Genomic DNA, 20,640 nt, shown 5'->3' with positions numbered 1-20,640 from the left:
ATAGCTGCAGGATAGGCTAGGAAGTAACTACAGATGTAGTCTTTCCCATGTTTAGATGCTAATCTGTTACTTATTACAACTCATTCCTCAAGCTTTGGCCGTGTCTATTTACTAGTCGTATTCAATACAGATGCCCTAAGAGACAGGAAGGTTTCACTTCCAGTGAAGAGGGACTAAGGGATGGAGCTCTATGTCCGGGCACACTGGACTGACCCCACACATGTCTATTGGTACATAAGATCAAATACTAAGGAGTTGTGCTTAGAGAGACCATAGGCCTCTATATTAATCTTCTAGGGACACTTGCAAAACATTTGTATGGGCTAAGATAGAACTGTGCTCAAATTTGTGTGTGTACATGTGATTATATTGGAAAGTCTACTCATTATTAATCTTTAAAGATGCTATAAAGAAAAAGCATAAAATGATGACTTTATTATTACAGTATTATTTATTAAATATTATTTTTATTAAAGTAAATATTTATATCAAAGAAAATATGAGATGTAGATTTACTAATTGTTTTCCTATTCAGCTTACCTAGCCTTCGCCCAATGTTGGATGTAAATTATTTGCCACTGACAGACATGAGGATAGCACGGACATTTTGTTTTACTAATGAAGGCCAAGCGCTATACCTTGTCTCTCCTACTGAAATTCAACGGTTAACATATAGCCAAGAAATGTGTGATAATATTCAGGTAGGTAAAGTTCCTTCATAAATCTAAATAGATGTGGGATTTGGGGAGAGGAACTAGGAGGAAAGGAGTGTGGGGAAATTGTAGCCAGGATGTAAAGTAAATAAATATATTTTTAGAAAATAGAAAAATTAAAAACAATAAAAATTAAAATATTAAATAAATAATAGATGTGAGTGTTAAGTGAGGGAAATAATGAAAGAGACATTTATAAAGTGTCATAGGGCCAGACAATAAATACACCTTTCCTAGAAAATGTTTTGAATATATATTTTTCAATGTAATCCTACCAACTTCTAGTATGGTTCTAGGTACACTCAGAAGTAATAAGAGGATCATGATTATGATGAATGATAATTATGATCATTTACAGTAGTAGATGAACTGAAATGTATTTATTTCAGGAGCTTTGTTTTAATCACAGTTATATTGGATTCTTGTACATAGTTGGTTTTCATAACGACAGGTTTATGCACTGTGTACTTTGATTGGATTCATTCTTGCATACATTTCCCTTCTCCCCCTCCCCCTTCCTATTATTCTATTTCTCAGAGAGTCTAGGTTTTACATACATGGAGTGTGTATTGTGTGCCTGTGCAATTTTATATATTTATGTAAGATATAGGATCCACAAACGGAAAAGAACATGTATTATTTGTTGTTCTTAATCTGATTTATTTCACTTAACATAATAATCGCCAGTTGCATCGATTTTCCTGAAAACAGAATTTCATTCTTTTTTAAATTTTTAAGGTTTATTTATTGTTATTTTATGTGTGTGGATATTTTGCCTGCATCTTTATCTGTACATTATGTGTGTGCCTGGTGCCTATGGAGGCCAGGAAACCATGTCATATCATCTGAACCCCTGTTTATACACAGCTCTCAGGAGCTAGGAGTCAAACCAGGGTCCTCTTAAAGAGCAGCCAGTGTTCTTAACTGCTGACCCAATTCCCAACCCCAGTTATTTTATTCCTTATGACTGAGTACAATTCAACTGTATGAACATACCACATTTTTCTCTATCCATTCTTCTGTTAATGGACACCTACACTCATTCTTTAACTTGCCTGTTACAAATACTGCTGCAAAAAAATAACAAAGTTGCGTTAGTATCACTGCGGTATGTTAAAGCCCTTTGGATCATACTATAACTGCGTCCTATATTCTGTTGGGTTTTTTTTTTTTTTTTTTTGAGGAATCTCCATGAGCATACTGATTTCCATAGCAGACAGACTAATTTGTATTCTCACATATAGCAGTATACAAGTTCCCTTTTTAGCTCATCCTTGCCAGAATTGGCTATTTATTTTCCTGATGGTTGCTATTCTCACTAGGGTGATATTGCATTCCCTAATGACTAGGCGTATTGATTATTTTTCCATATGATTACCGGGCATTTGTCCCATTATTTGATTACTGTGTTTATTTTGTTAGCCCATTTGTTAACTGATTTGTTTGGTTTTCTGGTATTTTTAGTTACTTATACATTCTACATATTAATCTTTGTCTGCTATAAATTAGCAAAGATGTTTCCCATTCTATAGTCTACTTACCCATTTTTTCTTTGTTGTGAATCACACTAATTTAATAAATCTCATTTGCAAATTCTTGATTTTACTTCTTTAATTATTTTCATTCTTTTCAGAAAGTCCTTACATATGCCTATAATTTGAAATCTTTTCTCATAAGAATTTCGAAGTTCCAGGTCTCACATTAATATGTGATCAATTTTAATTGATTTTATTCAGGGTGGGAGGCATGGATCTTTCTCATCTTTTTATAATACTATCCAGTATTCCCAGCACCATTTGTTGAAGAAATTGTCTCTTCTCCAAAATGTTTCTGCCCTCTTTGTAAAAAGTTCTATCAGTGTAGCTGAATGGATTTTTTTCTGGCCCTTTGTTCTGTTATATTGATCTACATGTCTGTTCTGATGCTAGTGGAATTCTGGTTGTGTTCCTATGGCTTATAGTATAACTGAAATCAGGGACAGTGACACCACCAGTATTGTTCCTCTTTCTCAGAATCGCTTTGGCTGTTTGATGTCTTTTGTGCTTCTTTCTTAGCATTTTTATTATTGACATTTAAGAAAGCTATTAATTTTTGTGTCTTTATTTTATAGCTTGCTAGTTGACTGTAAAGGTTTATTATTCCTAAGAGTTTTCTGGTAGAGTCATTAGATTTAGGTCTCCTGTATAAAGGAACATAATACTGAAAAAGGGAATGATTTAAATTCTTCCTTTACTAGTCCATCGAACTTGGTTGTTGATTGTTTTCTATTCTCGTGTTGTTTTTACTAATACTTCAAGCACTATCTAGAGAAAGAGTAAAGAATTCAGCATCTCTTTCCTGATGTTAGTGAAAATGCTTTGAGTTTTTCATTTATTTAGCATTATGTCTATAGGTTAGTAGAATAAATGGAGTTTAAAGATTATTAAATCTGTAGAAAATTATCATTAATAAGTCATGAAGAAGGACTGAGGAAAGAGAAAGTTAAATAGGATTGAGGGAAAGTATATGAGTTTTAAATAAAAATAGTACAGAGAACTAAATGGAATAGGTGAAAGTAGAATAATTTTAAAATGTGAGGAATATACAAATTAAGTAAAACCATTAAAGAAATATGCAAGAGTGAAGTCTTTAACAATGAGACAATGTAAACTAGAAACTGTATTACAGTGTCAGTCAGTCTCTCTTCTGTACTGGAATGGATCTTGCTTTCTTCCTCTCCTTAAGTTGTCTTAAGGATCTAACCCTGCTGCTCGGAGAGCAGATGCCTGTGTGTCTAGCTCAGATCTGTTAAAGCAGATTTGCCAACCAGCAGTGCCCCAGTGGAGCTCATGCAGGTTCCTTGCTGGTTGAACGTCTGCCCAGGTGACAACAGGGGCCAGTCCTCCTTTAAGAGGATTCCACAGGAGTGTGATGTGTTCAGTGAAATCCCAGACAAAGAGTTCAAAAGAATGATTTCTAAGAATTTTCAATTAAAACAGAGGGGAAAATAAGTTCCTGGATGAATTCAAACAAAATAAAAATAAATGGCATACCCTAGACTTCAAGACGGGATAACCAACAGAATAATCTCCAGCTGGCCAGCTACTGTCTTCTTAATGTGCTGGATGCTCATATACATCCTGTGTGGATTTCAATGTCAGAGACTCTGATGCAGCCATACCCATATTTTATTTACAGTCCCAGCTGTCTAGTCTCATCTTATTAGGGAAGTTCTGCCTGTCTGCCAGGGTTCACAGTCTTAGCGTGAGTATCTCCAGTGAGTTTCAGTTCATGTCAGTGACCACATGATGCTCACATGGTTCTATGGTTCTCTGGGTCTTGTCTTAATCAGTGGACTTGGTGTCTGGAGATAAGAGTTGTGCTGGATCTTCTACTGCTATCAGCAGAGTAGTTGAGTGCAGAGTCTGCTCCCTCCTTGCCCCAGAGACTTGGTAGTGACATAGGACAGTGGCATTAGGTGATTTCCCAGGGTCTGTTCCATGCAGCTCATGGCTGGACTGTCTAAAGTTTTGTTTTTCTCCTTTACTCATGGTCTCTAAGGAAATAAGGTCAGAACTGTGTACCAAGCAACAACCACATAGCAAAGACATGGAAAGGCTGTCTTCGTGATATACTATAACATATCACAGTGTTACTTTTCCATCTGTCAATTTCATCTTAGTTGCTCTAATACTCTCTTCTTAATTGGTACAGGACATGTTAGGCGATTTGTTTACTCCCATAGAGACACCAGAAGCTCAAAATAGAGGCTTTCTCAAGGGGCTGTTTGGTGGAAGTGGGCAGACCTTTGACAGAGAGGAGCTCTGTGAGTAAATTTCTTATTATATAAACCCATCACAAACTAGAAAACCTCTGTGTGTGTGTGTATCACAAATTCTAGACCAAGGTGCCTTTGTTTCTATATTAAAGTTTGAATATTATTTTTCTCATATTTTGAAAATTATTGTTTAGTAAACATGAATGAAATTAGTTACTATATTAGAAAATAATTAATGACAAATTATGTATATATGTATTTCAATATGCATGTATTATATATGCAATATATAATATACAATTATATTTGTATATATATATTTCAAATAAGTAATGAGCAAGCCAAAAAGCATCCCAGTTGTAGATAGGTCCTAGTTTCATGAGCAGTTGACAGTATTTGTCTTTTTAATTCTGAAAAATCGTTTTAGTCTGCTTTTCTATTACCACTGCTAGAAAATGGATTCTACTTCATTCATATGCCAAGTGTATTGGTGCCATAGGGGGAAAAAACTAGTTTGAAAATCTACTCATGAAACTCTGATGAAAAGTAATCAAAAAGCAATAGGAGACACAAAAAAAAAATAACCATTTTCAGAGGACAGACTAAAATAAAATTTCAGACAATGCCACCTCCATTTAGTTTTGCATATCAAAACTCCCTTTGTCTTGAATTTATAACTGTGCAAAAAGACATAGTTTCCATCCTATAGTTTAATATTATTTTAGTCTACAAAGGGAATATTGTAGTATATGTGGCAACATAGAACTCCACAAATATCAGAGAGGCCAGGCCAGAGAAGGGGCCACATGTTATGATTCCATTCATATAAGTTGTCCAGAATAGGCAAACTCATGGGTACTAAAAGTTAATCAGTGGGTGCCTGAGGCTGGGGTAAGGAGATAGTGGGGAGTGATTGCCCATGAGTTTGGGGCTTCTTTTGCAAATTGGAAATATTCTACAATCAGATAGTAGTTAGAGTTATACAACTTTATGAGACACTAAAAACCAGTGAATTATGTTTTATTAAGGGTTGCTTTTATGGAATGTGAACTAGATATCAATGAGACTTTTATTTTCTAAAGTCTAGGTTCTTTTTCAATGTGACATCCTGAAAACATTCACTAAATTTCTGACTCAGTGAATGCCAGGCTGAATAAGAGACCCTGTCTCAAAAAACAAGATGTGACCAGCACGATGGCTCAGCAAGTGGAGGCACTTGCCACCAAACCTAATATTGAGTTCATGACATGAACTAAGCCCCATAATGCACCCACACATGCACACATGTGTGTGTCATAATCATTCAACCAATTTTTTAGTATAAAAAAATGAAGGTGGGCAGCACCTGAGGTTAACCTCTGACTTCCACATACAGGATCACACATGTGCTTATACACACAAACACATGAACATATGCATACATTGAAAGTTCAGTTTCATATACACACCACATATACGCAGACATATGATAACAATATCTCCCAGTTTCTCCCTTAGGCATTTTTCTTAAGCGCTCATATCTTAAGACATACACATACATGTTACAAGACACCCTTTGAGTGAAAATCACGATAGTAATAGAAATGTAGGAAAGTACTTTTTTGCCTTGGAGGCCATCTTGAGTATGTATTACTGACATGTTTCACATTTCTATGGCTTAAATTCTCAGTTGGGGAAGCTACAGCGGGAAAAGCATCCCGCAGCCTTGCGCAGCACATTCCCGGACCAGGTAGTATAGAAGGGATGAAAGGCGCGGCCGGAGGGGTAATGGGAGAGCTGACCCGAGCCCGAATTGCACTTGATGAGAGAGGACAGAGGCTGGGTGAGCTGGAAGAGAAGACCGCAGGAATGATGACCAGTGCAGAAGCGTTCTCCAAGCATGCACATGAGGTAAACTGCCCACGGAAATGCAGGCGTCTTCACAGTGCGGCCACTGGAAACATCCGAGTCCCGTAGAAGGAAGCCTAGGCAGAGGCACCACATGACCTGAATCCCTGAAGTACTATAGCCCTCTACTCAGAGAAAAAGAAATCTGCATTGAGACTCTTTTCATTTGGGGCATAGCATATTGATCCATTCTGATACATTAGGTCTGTTTTTTGTATCACCTGCTTGGCAGGTGCACAGGGAGATTTTATGAGTTCCCCAAAATGGGTGAGGGTCAGAGAGGCTAGAATTCATATCTTTCATCTCGTCTGTCATTAAACATCGTTTCCCATCCATTGAGTCTGCGCAGCTTAAGTATTTGATTTTGAGCCTGTCTCACATGGACTTGTCCACAAAGTAAGAGGTCATGCAGCTCTATTACATTCTGAGACTTAACTAAATTTCCATGATTAACTCAGTATTGATTTGCTGACTAGCCTTTTAAAGATGACATCTTTACATTGCTGTTTTTCTCTTTTCAGTTAATGCTGAAATACAAGGATAAGAAATGGTACCAGTTCTAACCGTCAAAAGAAGTTGTGACTGCTTTGAGAATCCATTATTCAGGGAAACCAAATTTATTCCCAGCATCACTATTCAACTGCTAGAAACCAGTTTCTTCTACAAAATGTTCCATTATAGTCCATCCGAAGTTATCATACGGAGGCGTATCAAAGGCAAAGCCGCTGTGCACCTTAAAAGCTGGAACCCCGGTTAAAAATCCCAAGATAATGGCGAATTTGTCTTTTCCCCATGTGGAATGGATGCTATCATCTTGGCATGAAATTTGCTAAGAATTTGTGTTTGAAAACTATTGGGGAGTCCTTTTGATTTGAAATTTCCTGTACAAACAAAAGCATTAATGCACTTAATGAAAAAAATCTTTGCATGATAAATTAACATCTTAAGAGGAAAAGAAACAAAAGCATGTTATATCAGAAGAAAAAGGATTTATGGTAAACTACTCTTATGAATTGGGCCACACCCGACAATTTAAAATTCTGCATTAGAAGATAACCCTGCATTTCAAGTATACCTGCCATACCCATCCGAAAAGGAATCCAAACAAACCCAGAGTTTTTCTCATCTGAAACCTTCCTTAGTATATTAGGACACTGCGTTCTTCTCAGCGAGAATCTGACTAGCAGTTTCCTCTCCCACAGCGTCTCACATCATCACAGCTCTCCTTAACCAAGGCTGGCCAGGATAGCGAAGGACTCCCACTCTCACTCCTGTGTCTGTCACCTTCAGGATGAGTTCCTGCTTTCAGTCATCAACCGAGCAGGGTTGATTCACCTCAAAGCATTTTTTCAGCCTGGTTTATAGTCTCCAGAGGAGTTGGCGATAAGTTTGCAGAAACTAGACTATAGGAATAATGCAGTTAGTTTTGAGAACTGATTTCACAAAGAGTGGAATTTCACATACCCCAATTTCAGTTTCCAAAGCGATATATTTTTAAAGCACCATTTGTATCCTTATCCGCCAGTTACACAGTATATTACTGTTCAAACCCAATAGGGTCTACAATCCCAAGGTGCTTATGCAGCCTGACATTCACAGACCAAACTGGTCCTTCTCGTCGATGTGATTCAGTAAAACCTCGGTTAGTGTTTTAGGAAAGAGATTCTGAGTTATTAGATTTCTGATTGATAAGGGCTTTTATTAGAAAATTCTTTGGGGTTCAATGCTTATTAAAGGAACCTTTATAAAACCTAGTGGTATTTTAGCTATGTTGGCCATAGTCATCATTATGAATAACACAAACCCATAGATAATTTAACTAATTAGATTCACAAATTGCCACAGGAATATCTTAGTAAATACCAAACACCTTCTTAAAATCTCTCAAAAGTAAAGGTCAGCTCTAGCATGATAAAATAATCTGTTCCAACCCAGCAGAGGAGCGCTACACAGAAAATAATGGAGACTCCTACTCGCTCTATTGAACATGCGTGGAAGTCAGAACATAGGACTCACCTGACAATGTGTTGCTCCTTTTCAGAACCTTAAATTATGTGGCTGATTTGTTTACTGGCTCTTGGTGGTTTGAGGCCTTGCTGGGTTACATTGGTGTTTAAAACATAACCATTTCTTCCAACTTCATAGACAAAATTGCCATTTTTATTGGTTTTATATTTTTTGTTTTGAAGTGGTGCTTTCTTTAAATTTTCCTTTGCAATCTTGAAGAGAGCAGAGGTGGTTGAAGAGCTAGAAAAGACACTAGAGTAGCGGTTCTTAGAGTCCTTGAACTCTTTTCTTAAAAAACACCCTCCATAAGTCTGCCTTCTGCTATAGTATTAGCATAAGAGAATTTGTCTTGGAAATACAAACAATACACACATTTATGCAGTAAAAATATTAATGGAATTTAAGGCCAGGACCTGGAAAACATTGGCAGCCAAAATGCAACACACAATTTATACTATCTGTTTTAAGAACCCAAGTTTCTGATTTTTCTGGATACTTTAACATTTCTACATTATAAAATGATCTAAAAGAATAAAATATTTCTTTTGTTTTGAAATAGTGAAATTCAACCCAATGTAGCATTGAATTCAATGGCTATCACAAACTTCCAGGAATATTTGACTTGCTTTAGCAATACAGCTCAGGGTAGAGATGCTTGCCTGCCATGTTCAAACTCTGGGTTCAATCCTCAACAACACACCCACACAAATTCACTTGTTCTATAGCAAGAGTTCTCGATAGCAGCATCATTAGTGCAAGTTTTTGTCTAGCATATTATGGGATGTTAACGGTGCCCTTGACTTCTGCCCTCTAGATGCCATTAGAAACCTGCTAGTAATAACAGTAAAAAGAAAAAAAATGACAAAATTGCTTCCAGTTGAGAGCTACTATTTTACATCATTTAAAGAGAAAGACTGTGAAATACATAATGTATGTTTTTTACAGAAAATAGCATGCAACAAGAGCACATTCTCTTAGCAAAAGAATTCCCACCCAAAATTATATGTGTGATTCATACAATAGAGCTCAATTTTGAAGAATCAGTGAACTAACAATTACAGACTACTGCAAAGCACACAGAGAATATATCAAAAAGGGACATCCACAGTATTCGATAGACATGCTTAAAATTCTGACTTCAACAAATAAATCAAAATATAAGTAGAGATCATTTGGAGTAGGTGCTTCTGCCATGCTTAAAAAGAACACGTTCTCATAAATGTTTAAAGCTTAGATGTGCTTACAAAATTGTTTGCCAAACCCTTTCTTAATATAAGAGTAATTTATCCCTCAAATCAATGATTAGCAGAATCTAAATTAATGAGGTTTTACTGTATCAAAATTATTTTTATAATTCAAAGAGATAGCAATAACAATAATTTAACCATAGATGTGATTTTTCTCTTTCAACTTTTCTGTTGCATTAACCTTCACACACACGCACATGCACACACATCACCACCACCACCACCACCACCACAATTTTGCCATCATGGCTATCCTAGGGAAATGAGTAATGTGATACATTTAATCTTCTGCATTTTCTCATCTCTCTTCTGTCTTGGATAGTAAGGAAAACTACCCCCAGAAACTTTAATAGTGCTACAGAAGGTGGCCCTGAGTCTTGATTACCATCTAATTACATTGTGTCTACGAAGCAGCATCTGAAGACAAGGCTTGCAAAGCACCAACAGAAGGCTTCAACAGAACAGCCCTTAGCGTTTCAGCAGAGAATGGACCTTCCATTCTATTCACCAATAATGTAATAGAAGACGTACGTGTTTCCCTGGTTCCCACAGTAACGTAAGCAATGGTCCTGTTATGAAACCATCCACTTGTCCTGGAGTTTGGGTGGAGGGTGATCTCACTTATTTCAATCCCCTGAAAAAGCTGTGTGTCTGACTTTGCTTCTATACTTCCCTGAGTCCCAGACTTAGCACTCAGTCACCATGGGGGCCATTGTGTGTCGTATAAGCGAAGCTTCAGTGACAAACTGAGACGATGTCCAGCAACTCCATCCTAGAAACATTTCTCAAATCTTTTGGAATTGATTCTCTATAAAATCTAGGTCTCTAACCTTAAAGTTTAAAGAGACCTTAAAAAATGAGGTTCCCTTTTATATGACCCACCAATACCATTTTAAAGGTATCATTTACCCATTATTTGTGCCAGTTTGAAAAAACAAAAGGTAAGATTAGGCCCGAGATTGGTGGAAAACTAAGGTGGGTTCTTTGAGATAGTTGGCTCTCAGGCATTTGGATAGAGTAATAAGATGAAGCTAGCTGGAAAGGAGAACTTCTAGGATATTCTTTGTCCTACAAAGCATTCCCGATCACACTGGTTCACAGAGGGCAGTGACAAAGAAAGCCAGCATGTCAGATACAGTCTTGCTCTCTGTGTGTTAGGAAAAACACCAGCTTCACAGCTTCTTCACCTCCTGTCACTCAGCCTCATCTTAGGTGGTAGCATTGTGTATGCACACTAATCAGTGCCTGAGATAACTGTCACCAACGTAGGTTGAGCATTGTCTCTCATATGAGAGATTCTAGGAAGCATGGCTGCTAAATCGTTTAGTATTCCTATCTACAGACCACGTAGCCCTGGCTGTAAGAACTAAATAAGGTCTCATGTGGACACCGAGAAGAAGGTGCAGCGTGGCGGGGCCGGTGTCAGGAAGGCTATGAGAGTCTGAGGGAAGTGCGGTTTTGATTCAACCACAGCACAGGCAAAGGCCTATGTTTGTATCTTTTTTTGGCTTGTATCTTTGGTTTGTATTTAAGTATAGCTTTGGCTGTACATAACAATCTCTTGAGATTTTTCAATTCCCAATGATTTAAAAATGTCTTAGACTTGGAACAGAGCATCAGTATTTTTGAGAGCCCTAAAAGTGGGTCTATGTCGAGCCAAAGTCGCTACGCGCTGCTCTATGACCAACTAAGAAAGATTCTTGCCTTTCTGGGCTGATATTTTAGCCCCTTCTAAGGGTTCAGGAAAGGCAGAATGTAAGACACACAGCCTTGTCTTGATTGGCATTTATTCTGTGCCTCTCACAGAACAAAAGTGAGTGCACATTTCTAGCCAGGCAGCGCCACTAATTCTTTGTATCTCTATAATATTCTCTGTGACTTGATCTTTAATTAAGTCAACATTGTAAGTTTTGACTGTCTTTTACATAAGATACAAGAAATATCACCATAAGTTCAGCACTACATAAAGCTAAGTGATAAAATTCTCAATATCTGGACAATGAATATTCTCAAAATAATCACAAACTACATCAGCTCCAAGTTTATTACGCACCCTTCTTCTGGAGCAGACATGGTGAACGGCCCCTGCTCGGCCATGGGAATCTTACTGGACCTGATCTCAGCAAACAGAGAGAATTGTTTGTTGTCTCAACAGCCAGGGCCGCTTGGTTTATTGGGAATGTAAGTGAAGGGAAAGTCACCTTCTGAACACCAGAGCCCTGAAAAAGTGTTCACACCCCCAGAAAGGACTGGTCCAGCCAGGGGAAGGCAGCCAATGGAAGGCAAGGACACACAGAAACTATTCTGACTGCTCTCCCCTTGTGCTACTCCCCCTCCTGTCTTGGCCCACCCTTCTCAACTGCAAAGCCAGAAGATACACTAGGTGGTGGTTTTGGATAGTTGTACACAGGTTCAAAATCTCTAACAACCTATAATTTTTAGTACTTAATTATGTGATGTTTTATTCTAGGAAATAAGAGACAGACAACACCATTGATGTATCTTTCTTTCATCTTCAGAATTTTTGCATCTTTTCAAAAAAATGACAAATTACTATTTTTCTGTTGCATTCAGCAATTGTGACTATACCTAAAATTCTTGTAGTCTGTAGAGAGATCAATAAAATTGTATATGTTTGTACATAGATGCTCTCTTATGTCATGATGTCATAACTGTTAATTTTTGCCAAGATTAAATGTATAGAGGTAAAGCCCTCATTTGCAAACTGTGAACTATGGTTTTACCAAGGATGAATGTTTTTAAAAGACATGGAGAGGATGGGAGAACATATTTATTTGAGCAAAAGAGGAAACAAAATCCAAGTTCCTTAAATGTATAAATTCTATTATAGTTAATTGATTGAAAGGGTTAGAAACATCCATTCAAAATTTCTATCAAATTGGGGACATGTTAAAAATTTTAGTGAAAATTTTCATTTTAGCGAAAATTTAAAGATAACTTGCAAGGATATTGACTGAATTGTACTTGTGATGGAATGAAAGTTGAAGGAAATTTACTAATAGTACCCATAAGACACTGCTGTGGCCCAGGGCTTAGAGGCTCATTAGGCCTTGACTTCCTTCTTTTTCAGCGCAAGCAGAAAAACAAATTTGTTGTGAGTTTATACTACCATCTAGTGGTCACGGTCAGCATTCTCAGATGAAAGCGTCTGAGCCATTTGGCTTTTGCCAGTTTAGTTAATCCCCCCCTGGTGTTTTCTTTAGATTTATACCGGAGGCCTAAGCCAGCCAACCTTATCCTTCCACCTTCTAATTATCTTAGGGAAATCCATCCTTCACCACAAGCTTTCTCCTACAGTTGGATCTACATAAAATTGAAAAAAATAACAGCTAGCCCTAGGCTAAAAAGTAATTTTGAGTAAAAGGACAAATATCTAATCTCAATTTCAGATTTTCCCCAGGAGGACCAGTTCATCTCATCTCTAATACAGCGACTCAAGCCCACAGCCCTGCATTCAACACTCTTTTGCCTCCTTCCCTCCTCCATCTCTCCTTCCTTCAGTCACCCCTCCTCCCTGCAATCCCTTCCTTTCGTGCCATTCGCTCTAGTGGAAGGGGGACCACAGACTGGAGCAGGTGAGCAGCAGAGGGGCCTCACACACAGGCTGATCACGCTGGAGCGGGGTGAGAGGACCAGTCACATCACAGAAAAACGGAGTTGGGGTGAGGAGGTGGCAGGTGAGACTTAGTTGGACAGTGACCATGGGGTTTGAGGTGGTCTTTGGAGCCAGGCAGAAGACAACCCCTTTGACTCAGCAGCGGGACTCAATCAAGGAACTGAGCATTTCAATAAATTCACTGAGGGGATAGGAGCCAAGCTTCTCACTTAATGGAAACTGAGGAAGGGTATACAATTAAAAGAGAAAACCAGAAGAGTTATAAAGTTTAGTTTGTATAGGTAACTGAAGTTCATAATTTTCATATTTCAGAGTAGGTAAAGGAGAGCATTTTTACCACCAAGAACGGTAGCCGAGGGGTGATCAGCACAGCCTGGTCTCGTCATCCCATAATGCGTAAACGCACAAAACTATCAAAGTATTCCCTATCAACATGTAATTACTATTTCTCAATTAAAAATAATAAAACTTCTTAAAGAAACGTAGGACGAACCTGGCCATGTCAATTAGAATTGGAGTTACCAGTGTGCACTTCACGTTTGTGCATATCTATATAATTGTATCTATATAAGTACTTATATACATAGATACACATAAGTGTGCATAGATACTGAGGTGTGTGCATGTTGTCCATAATAGTTCCTAATTCCGGACACTGAAAAGACTAGAAAGATGCACAAGTAGTGCTGGATTTTGATTTCCAAATTTTCTTCCCCTCTGAATGAGCTGGAGAGTCTTGATTTGAAGTCTGGTTTATACTCTGTATCAGAAAATAAAGTATTCAAAGAAAGATGGCTACAAGTCAAAAAGTGTAAGAGACAGCTTGAATGAGTGTACACAGGCCAAGTGAGGGATACTTTAACCATGAAACAAACATAATAATTGAATACAACAGGAACCCATGGATTCATACTGAGATAAATGAATATGAAGGAGAGAAAGTTATTCCCTACAATATCTTGCCGGCCATTAAATGTAAATGGAGTTTGAAAATTGCTGTTAGATAATTATTATTCTAATATGTTGGGAAATAAATATCAGTCAGTGCTCAAACTAATGGGGCCAAGGAGGATGTCCGCATAGGATGATTTACATCATCTCCCAGTGTCTTCAGAAAATTGTCTAATGTTTAAAAACTTACATTCAAAAACATGGCAGATACCATATTTGCTATGGAGGGATCAGAGTTCTACCAGTAATGGGACAAACCAGCACCATGTACTGAAAAGAGCACAGCAGCCCTGCCAGAACACACAAGCCGGGGCTAGCCTTGTGGAAGCATTAGAGAGAGAGAGAAGTGACATTCTAGAAACAGTTGCCCCGTAAGAACAATCCGATGTGATGAAAGACAAGAAAAGACGAATGTTTCAGATCTAGGAGGTCAGAAACCATGACAACTGCATGCAATCCATGATCTGAGACATCTTACCCTAAATGTCATGACATAAATGGAGCAATTATCAAAACTCGAGTGTGGTTTTCCCACTTGACTACAATTCTTTGTACCATTCTTGAAACTTTTATTTAGATTTGAGCTTATTTCAAAATAAAATTATAGAAATAAAAATATTTTCAATTTTGTTGTATTATTTGCAATTCAGTAGTATTATCTTGTATATTTCAGAGCAAATGGATTCCTGCTTATGCCTGAAAGAGCGGACTTTGGGAGTTGTTTGGGAATCCAGTCACTGAAATAATTTAATTTTTTTTTTCATTTTCATTGTGCTTCTGCCTCTGTTGCTAGGAGCGAAGCCACCACCATGCTATTGTTATCTTAATGGCTGCAGGAGGAGATGGAGTTTTAGTTTGTCCTAAACTGCCATTTCTCTAACGTCTAGTGGGGCTGAACATTTTCATATGATTGGTGCTATTTGAATGGAATCTTTGGGGAACTTCCTGGTCATTCCGTTGGCACCTGTATTGGTAGAGTGGATTGGTTTCTAGCTTCTCTATTGGAGTTCTTTCACTCTTCCAGACATCAGCCCTCTGTAGGCATGCCGTGTGCTGTTTCTCTGACTTGAAGCCACCCCTCCCAGACGAGGGCGGAAGGCTCGGAACACTCAGGGAGTGAATAGAATTTCCCAGCCTCAGGATGTTCCTGAAAGCTGCGAGACCCCTCCCCGAGGCCAAGGGTTGAGAAGCTGGAACAGTTGCTCTGGAGAAGGTGTGTTAACCGGTTGAGCCGCCTGCAAGTTGTTCAGGGAACTCCAGGGTTTCGGCTTCTGTGGTCACTGTCCTGGACTTTCCACGATGTGACTGCTTCTGAGTCATTCAAGCTGCTGTAAGTGACCCCCTGCTGATCAGTAAGCTGGACATGGGCACAGCCATTCCTCTTTTTGTGCCACCAGTTCCCTACCTGGGGTAAATCGATGTTTGTTCACCAGTCAACAGTGCGTGTTGCGGTGGTTTGAATGCAAATTTCCCCTAGAGTCTCAGCTACTACTCTGGAGCCGTACATGTGTGGTACCATGCTCCCATCCACAATGACAATGGACTAAACCTTTGAAACTGTAAGCAAGGCCCCAATTAAATGCTTTTGCCTTGGTCGTGGTGTCTTTTCACAGCAATAGAACAGTGACTAAATGTGTATAACTGGGAAAGATTTTCTCCAATCTGTGGTCTATGTCTTTGCTAACTGTGTGCATCGCTGTGGGGAAGCTTTTGCATCCTGTGCCGTCCTCCTTGTTGTGTAGACAGTGACTAGAGTCCTCTTCACAAAATCCTTGCCTGCACCTAGAGCTTGAAATATTTCCTCTTTTTCCTTTAACAATATCAGAGTTTCAGATCTTACATTAAGGTCTTTGATTTTAAACTGCTCCCTTTTCCCATTTATTTATTTCATGTGTATGAGTGTTTTGCCTGTGTGTGCGTGTGTGTGTGTGTGTATCTGCATGCCTATGGATAGTTGAGAGGCACCATGTAGGTGCTGGGAACTGATCCTGTGTCCTCTGCAAGAAATTCAAGTGCTCTTAATGACTGAACCATCTCTCCAACCCCAAGAAATGACTTTTAATACAGGATGAGAATATGGGGTTTAATTTCACTCTTCTGCATGTAGACATCCAATATTCCAGCACCATTTGTTGAAGAGGCTGGTTTTTTGTTTGTTTGTTTCTCCAATGTATAGTTTTTCCACCTTCATTCATCTTCTTATACTAAAACTTGGGTGGGCTGGGGAGATGGCTCAGTGGTTAAGAGCACAAGCTGCTCTTCCAGAGGTCCTGAGTTCAATTCTCAGCAAGCACATGGTGGCTCACAACCATCTGTAATGAGATCTGGCGCCCTCTTCTGTCATGCAGACAGAACACTGCATGTAATAAATTTTTTTTTTGAAAAAAAAATTTCCGCCTCCTCCCCGCCTCCCATTTCCCTCCCCCTCCTCCCGCCCCTCTCCCCCTTCCCCCACTCCTCTTCTCCTCCCTCTCCATTCCCAAGAGCAGTCAGGGTTCCCTGCCCTGTGGCAAGACTTGGCCTATATCATTAATACATTATCATTTAATAGCTGTTGAAGAGAATGTGCTTCCTCCAGTGTTTGGTAAGCATGTTCTGTATATCTATTAGGTCCATGTGACATAGAATGTCATTTAACTTGGATATCTCTGTTTTTGTCAGCTGATGTGTTGATTGGTAAGAGTAACATGCTGGAGTCACCCACCGTTACTGTGTTAGGATTGCTCTGCATCTTTGCATCTCGTTATATTTGTTTTATGAAATTAGTTGTGACTGTTTTATTGTACTTATGTCTGAAGGATTAGCTCCCTTAACTTGCCTGAGCTGCTTTAATAGCCAAGAATTCTTTTGACCTGTTTTTATTGTAGAAAGTTTCTCTTCTATGACAGTTACTCTGCTTGGTATAGTGGCCTTGTCTGGTGGTTGTGGTCATTCAGAGTTTAAGTCATTTCCAAGCCCTTCTGGATTTTACAATTTCTGAGAAGTCAGCTGAGATTCAGATGGCTCTGCCTGTCTGTGTGATGCCCTGCTTCTCTCTTGCAGCTTCTCACGTCTTTCCTTTGCCATGAATACTTTTGCTTTGAGTATAATGCAGTGTGGATTATTTCCTGCTCTTGCCTGTTTGTTGCCTGTCCCTCTGTACCTTGATAGATCTCTTTTGCCCTACATTTATGTTACTGGAAAGGTTTTCTCTCATGGGCTGGAGAGATGGGTCAGTGATTAAGATCTCTTCCAGAGGGTCCTAGTTGGATCCTCGGCACCCATTTCAGGTGACTCACAACCACCTATAACGTCAGTTCCAGAGCAATCCCACGTCTCTGGCCTCTGAGCACACCTGCTGTCACGTGCACATGCCCAAATAAGACAGAGACATATTCATAATTAAAAATAATGAAATTCAATATTTTTAGGAAGATAAAAGGTAAAAAATCTTTTTAGAAAGATAAAAATCATCCTCTTTTCTTGATATCCCAAATGTTTTACCTTAATAAAGTATCCTGACCACAGTTGCTGCGATTTCTCTGCTTGACTTCAAGTTCTAATATTCTGTCCCCATCTTAATCCAGCCTGTTGGTAAGAGTTCCCATGGATTTTATTTGACTTATTGAAATCTCCATTTCCAGTATTTCAGGGTTTTTTCTCAGTGTTTTGCTTTATTGAAGTTTTCTCTTATATCCTGTGTTGACGCCCTTACTTCATGCGGGAAGGACACTAGACATGTTCTGATCCCAGAGGAAACCTGAATGCCCTGTCCTAACGGGGAGGGAGGCCCATCACAAGCTGGCGGTGGAACTTGGCAGTGGGGTTCACATGTTGCCAACCTTACAGGCATGAAAGATGCAGGCGTGGAGTGTTCGTGGATTTTCCTCCATGATTTAAGAAAGCCACTGAGTCCAGGCAACATATGGCAGGGTGGTCTCTACATGAAGGTCCTTGGAAGGCCCGAGACTGAGAGGCCATTACATAAAGGTGTTGGAAGTGAAGCCTGTGTTACAGTAGACACCCCAAGATGTTGGAAATGCCTAAGCCGTGGGGTATCTGCCTACAGGAAATGAAATCAGCCCAAGAGAAAAGTGTGTGCCAGGCAACAAAGCTGGAAGGGTGGAGCTATGCAGGCCCTTTAATAGGACATGAGCAGCAGGATCTGTTAGAACTGCTGGGTTCTGGTCTTGCTCACTGTACTTCCTCACTGTGCCCTTTGGAATGGTAACGGGTCATCCATGCCACTGTGTGCTGCCGAGCATGTAATCGACTTTTTTTGTAAGGGGTTACCAATTAAGAGATTGCCTTGAGTCTCAGAAGAGACCTTGGACTTTTAGACAGTGTTAAACTCTGGGGACTTTTGAAGTGGAACTACATGCATTTTATGGTATTACCACGAGTCTGTTGCCAGGACGTGGGATGTAGTGGTTTGGATGTGAAATGTCTCTCATGGTCTCAGGAATCTGAGTGGGTGGCATTGTTTAGGGAGGTTTAGCCTTCCTGAGGAAGTTCATACTGAGGGTAGACTTTAAAGTTAAACAGCCCTGTCTATTTCCAGTTTGCTCTCTCTTTGTCACGCTTGAAGTTCAAGATGGGAGCTCTCAGCTTCCCATTCCTGCAGTCAGGCCTGCTGATTGCTGCCCCGCCACCATCTACTGTCATGGTTTCATCCTGTGGATTCATGAATCCAAAACAAATGCTCTTTGCCACATAATGAGTTTAGACAAAGTGAGTGTTACTACTTCGCTGTTTTCATCCAAACATCGCTTAGTGCTGCAGCATTTATTTGTGTGCCTGTGTCTTGCTATCTGCCTGTGAATGATGGAGTTATCCTTCCTCTCTCTCTCTTTCTCTCTGTCTCCCCATGCCTGCCTGCCTTTTGTACTGTGAGCTATTTTCTCAACTTTATGGGGAATTTACTTAATTTCATAGAAATTCAAGAATTTCACACTTGCATACACTATGTTCTGATCAAATCTGTCACACTCCTCCCATCTCTCCTTTCCAGTTCCTCCTCATCCCCACCATCATTTTTCCCTCTCAACTTCATGGGCTTTTTTGTTTTGTTTTTGAGCCAAGGTCTCTGTTTCCCTAGGCTAGCCAGAAAACCCTGACCCTTCTGCTCATGCCTCCTGCTGCCTAATATTTTTTAATTGTTATTTTATGTATGTCCTGCATGTATATCTGTGAACTGCCTGCATGCCTGGTGTCTGCAAAGGGAAGAGGACTTCTGGATTCCGCTGGAACTGAAGTTACAGACAGTTGTGACTATGTGCTTTTGAAAAATGTAGAGTCCACCCGCAGGAAGCTGAACCTTGCAGAAAATTGTGAGTCATTCTTTTTAACACATTTGTATTGTGGAGTCATATCATTTTACTAATAGCAAGCATTGAGATATGTTCCTATCTTTTGGTGCCATGCATGTGCTCATGTGTGTTTATACATACATGTGTGTAGGTACAAGTGTAGGGAGGAGCCAAGTGTGGTTTTGGAATGGGGCTACCTGCTACATTAATAGTTGTTGCTAGCTGGGTTTCCCACGTTCCCCGCCATGCTTAGGAGCACTGCTGCTTTCATGGCTGTCTTCTCTCCAACTTTCATCTTTTTACTTTATGACAACACAAAAGGCAAAGATGACATTTTAAAAAGGATTTTCTAATTACAGGCAACTTATTCATGTGTAACTAGACCTTTAATTCCATATCTATAACTTTCTGTCATTTTTGGCTATTTGGGTACATAGTCATGTCACAGGGCCCCTGAAGAAGGGGGCTGGGCCTCTCTACTTCCCCTGCAATATTTGATTTTGGATACTAGAACTGATGATACCACCCAGGCACTAAGGGAGATGAAAACTTTTATTTATGTACACAAATGAGGCCTTCTAGGGAACAGAGAAGGCGAGAAAACAGAGACCCACTGAGGTGTTCACTGTGTGTCGGCATTAGCAGGAGGGCCTTAATCGATTTGAAATTTGTCAAGGAACCAAAGGTGGTGATATCTAGGCTTTCTTCTCAGGTGACCCTGATGTGGATTAAACTGGAGTAAAGATGAAAATTTGTGCTCAAATATCAAAAATATAATGCAGTTCTTTAGTACAAGTCATTTGTCTATTATTGAGTTTTTCATTATGAGGGGAAATTAAATGGTTTATTTTTGCAAAATAATGTTTGTTTTCGATGTCTGTGTTTAACATATTAACTGTATATAATGGACTCACTGGTTCCCATGTATGCAGATACTGTGCGTTGGTTTATCTATCCCTTTCTATAACCTTGCTCTCCACCCTCTAGTCATTCTCCTAGTCCCTGACATTCACTTTTCCACGGGAGGCCAGCTTTTTGTTTTTAAATTCCCACGCGTGAGAAAAAGCATGGAACACTTGTCTTTCTGTGTCTGGCTTTCTGTTGTCCTTAACACAATGCCCTCTAGTTCTATCGACTTTGCAAGCGACAGGAT

The 20,640-nt window shown here is 39.3% G+C and overlaps 1 protein-coding gene across 10 annotated transcripts in view; it reads left to right on the top strand.

Annotated features, from left to right (window-relative positions):
- Positions 1 to 14,834, top strand: part of Stxbp5l (syntaxin binding protein 5L) — a 229,221-nt gene extending 214,387 nt beyond the window's left edge. For all 10 annotated transcript variants that reach the window (XM_057763575.1, XM_057763572.1, XM_057763570.1 and 7 more), the window contains 4 exons: positions 536 to 701; positions 4,407 to 4,518; positions 6,140 to 6,360; positions 6,879 to 14,834. In XM_057763575.1, the coding sequence (XP_057619558.1) occupies positions 536 to 701; positions 4,407 to 4,518; positions 6,140 to 6,360; positions 6,879 to 6,920 (541 nt within the window). In that variant the 3' untranslated portion in view covers positions 6,921 to 14,834. The remainder of the gene's footprint in view (positions 1 to 535; positions 702 to 4,406; positions 4,519 to 6,139; positions 6,361 to 6,878) is intronic.
- Positions 14,835 to 20,640: the final 5,806 nt, after the last annotated feature.

The sequence above is a fragment of the Chionomys nivalis genome, chromosome 3 (genome assembly GCF_950005125.1).
Source record: "Chionomys nivalis chromosome 3, mChiNiv1.1, whole genome shotgun sequence".
Lineage (NCBI taxonomy): Eukaryota > Metazoa > Chordata > Mammalia > Rodentia > Cricetidae > Chionomys > Chionomys nivalis.
The sequence above is the reverse complement of the archived record's forward strand: the minus strand, read 5'-3'. Positions and strand labels throughout refer to the sequence as shown.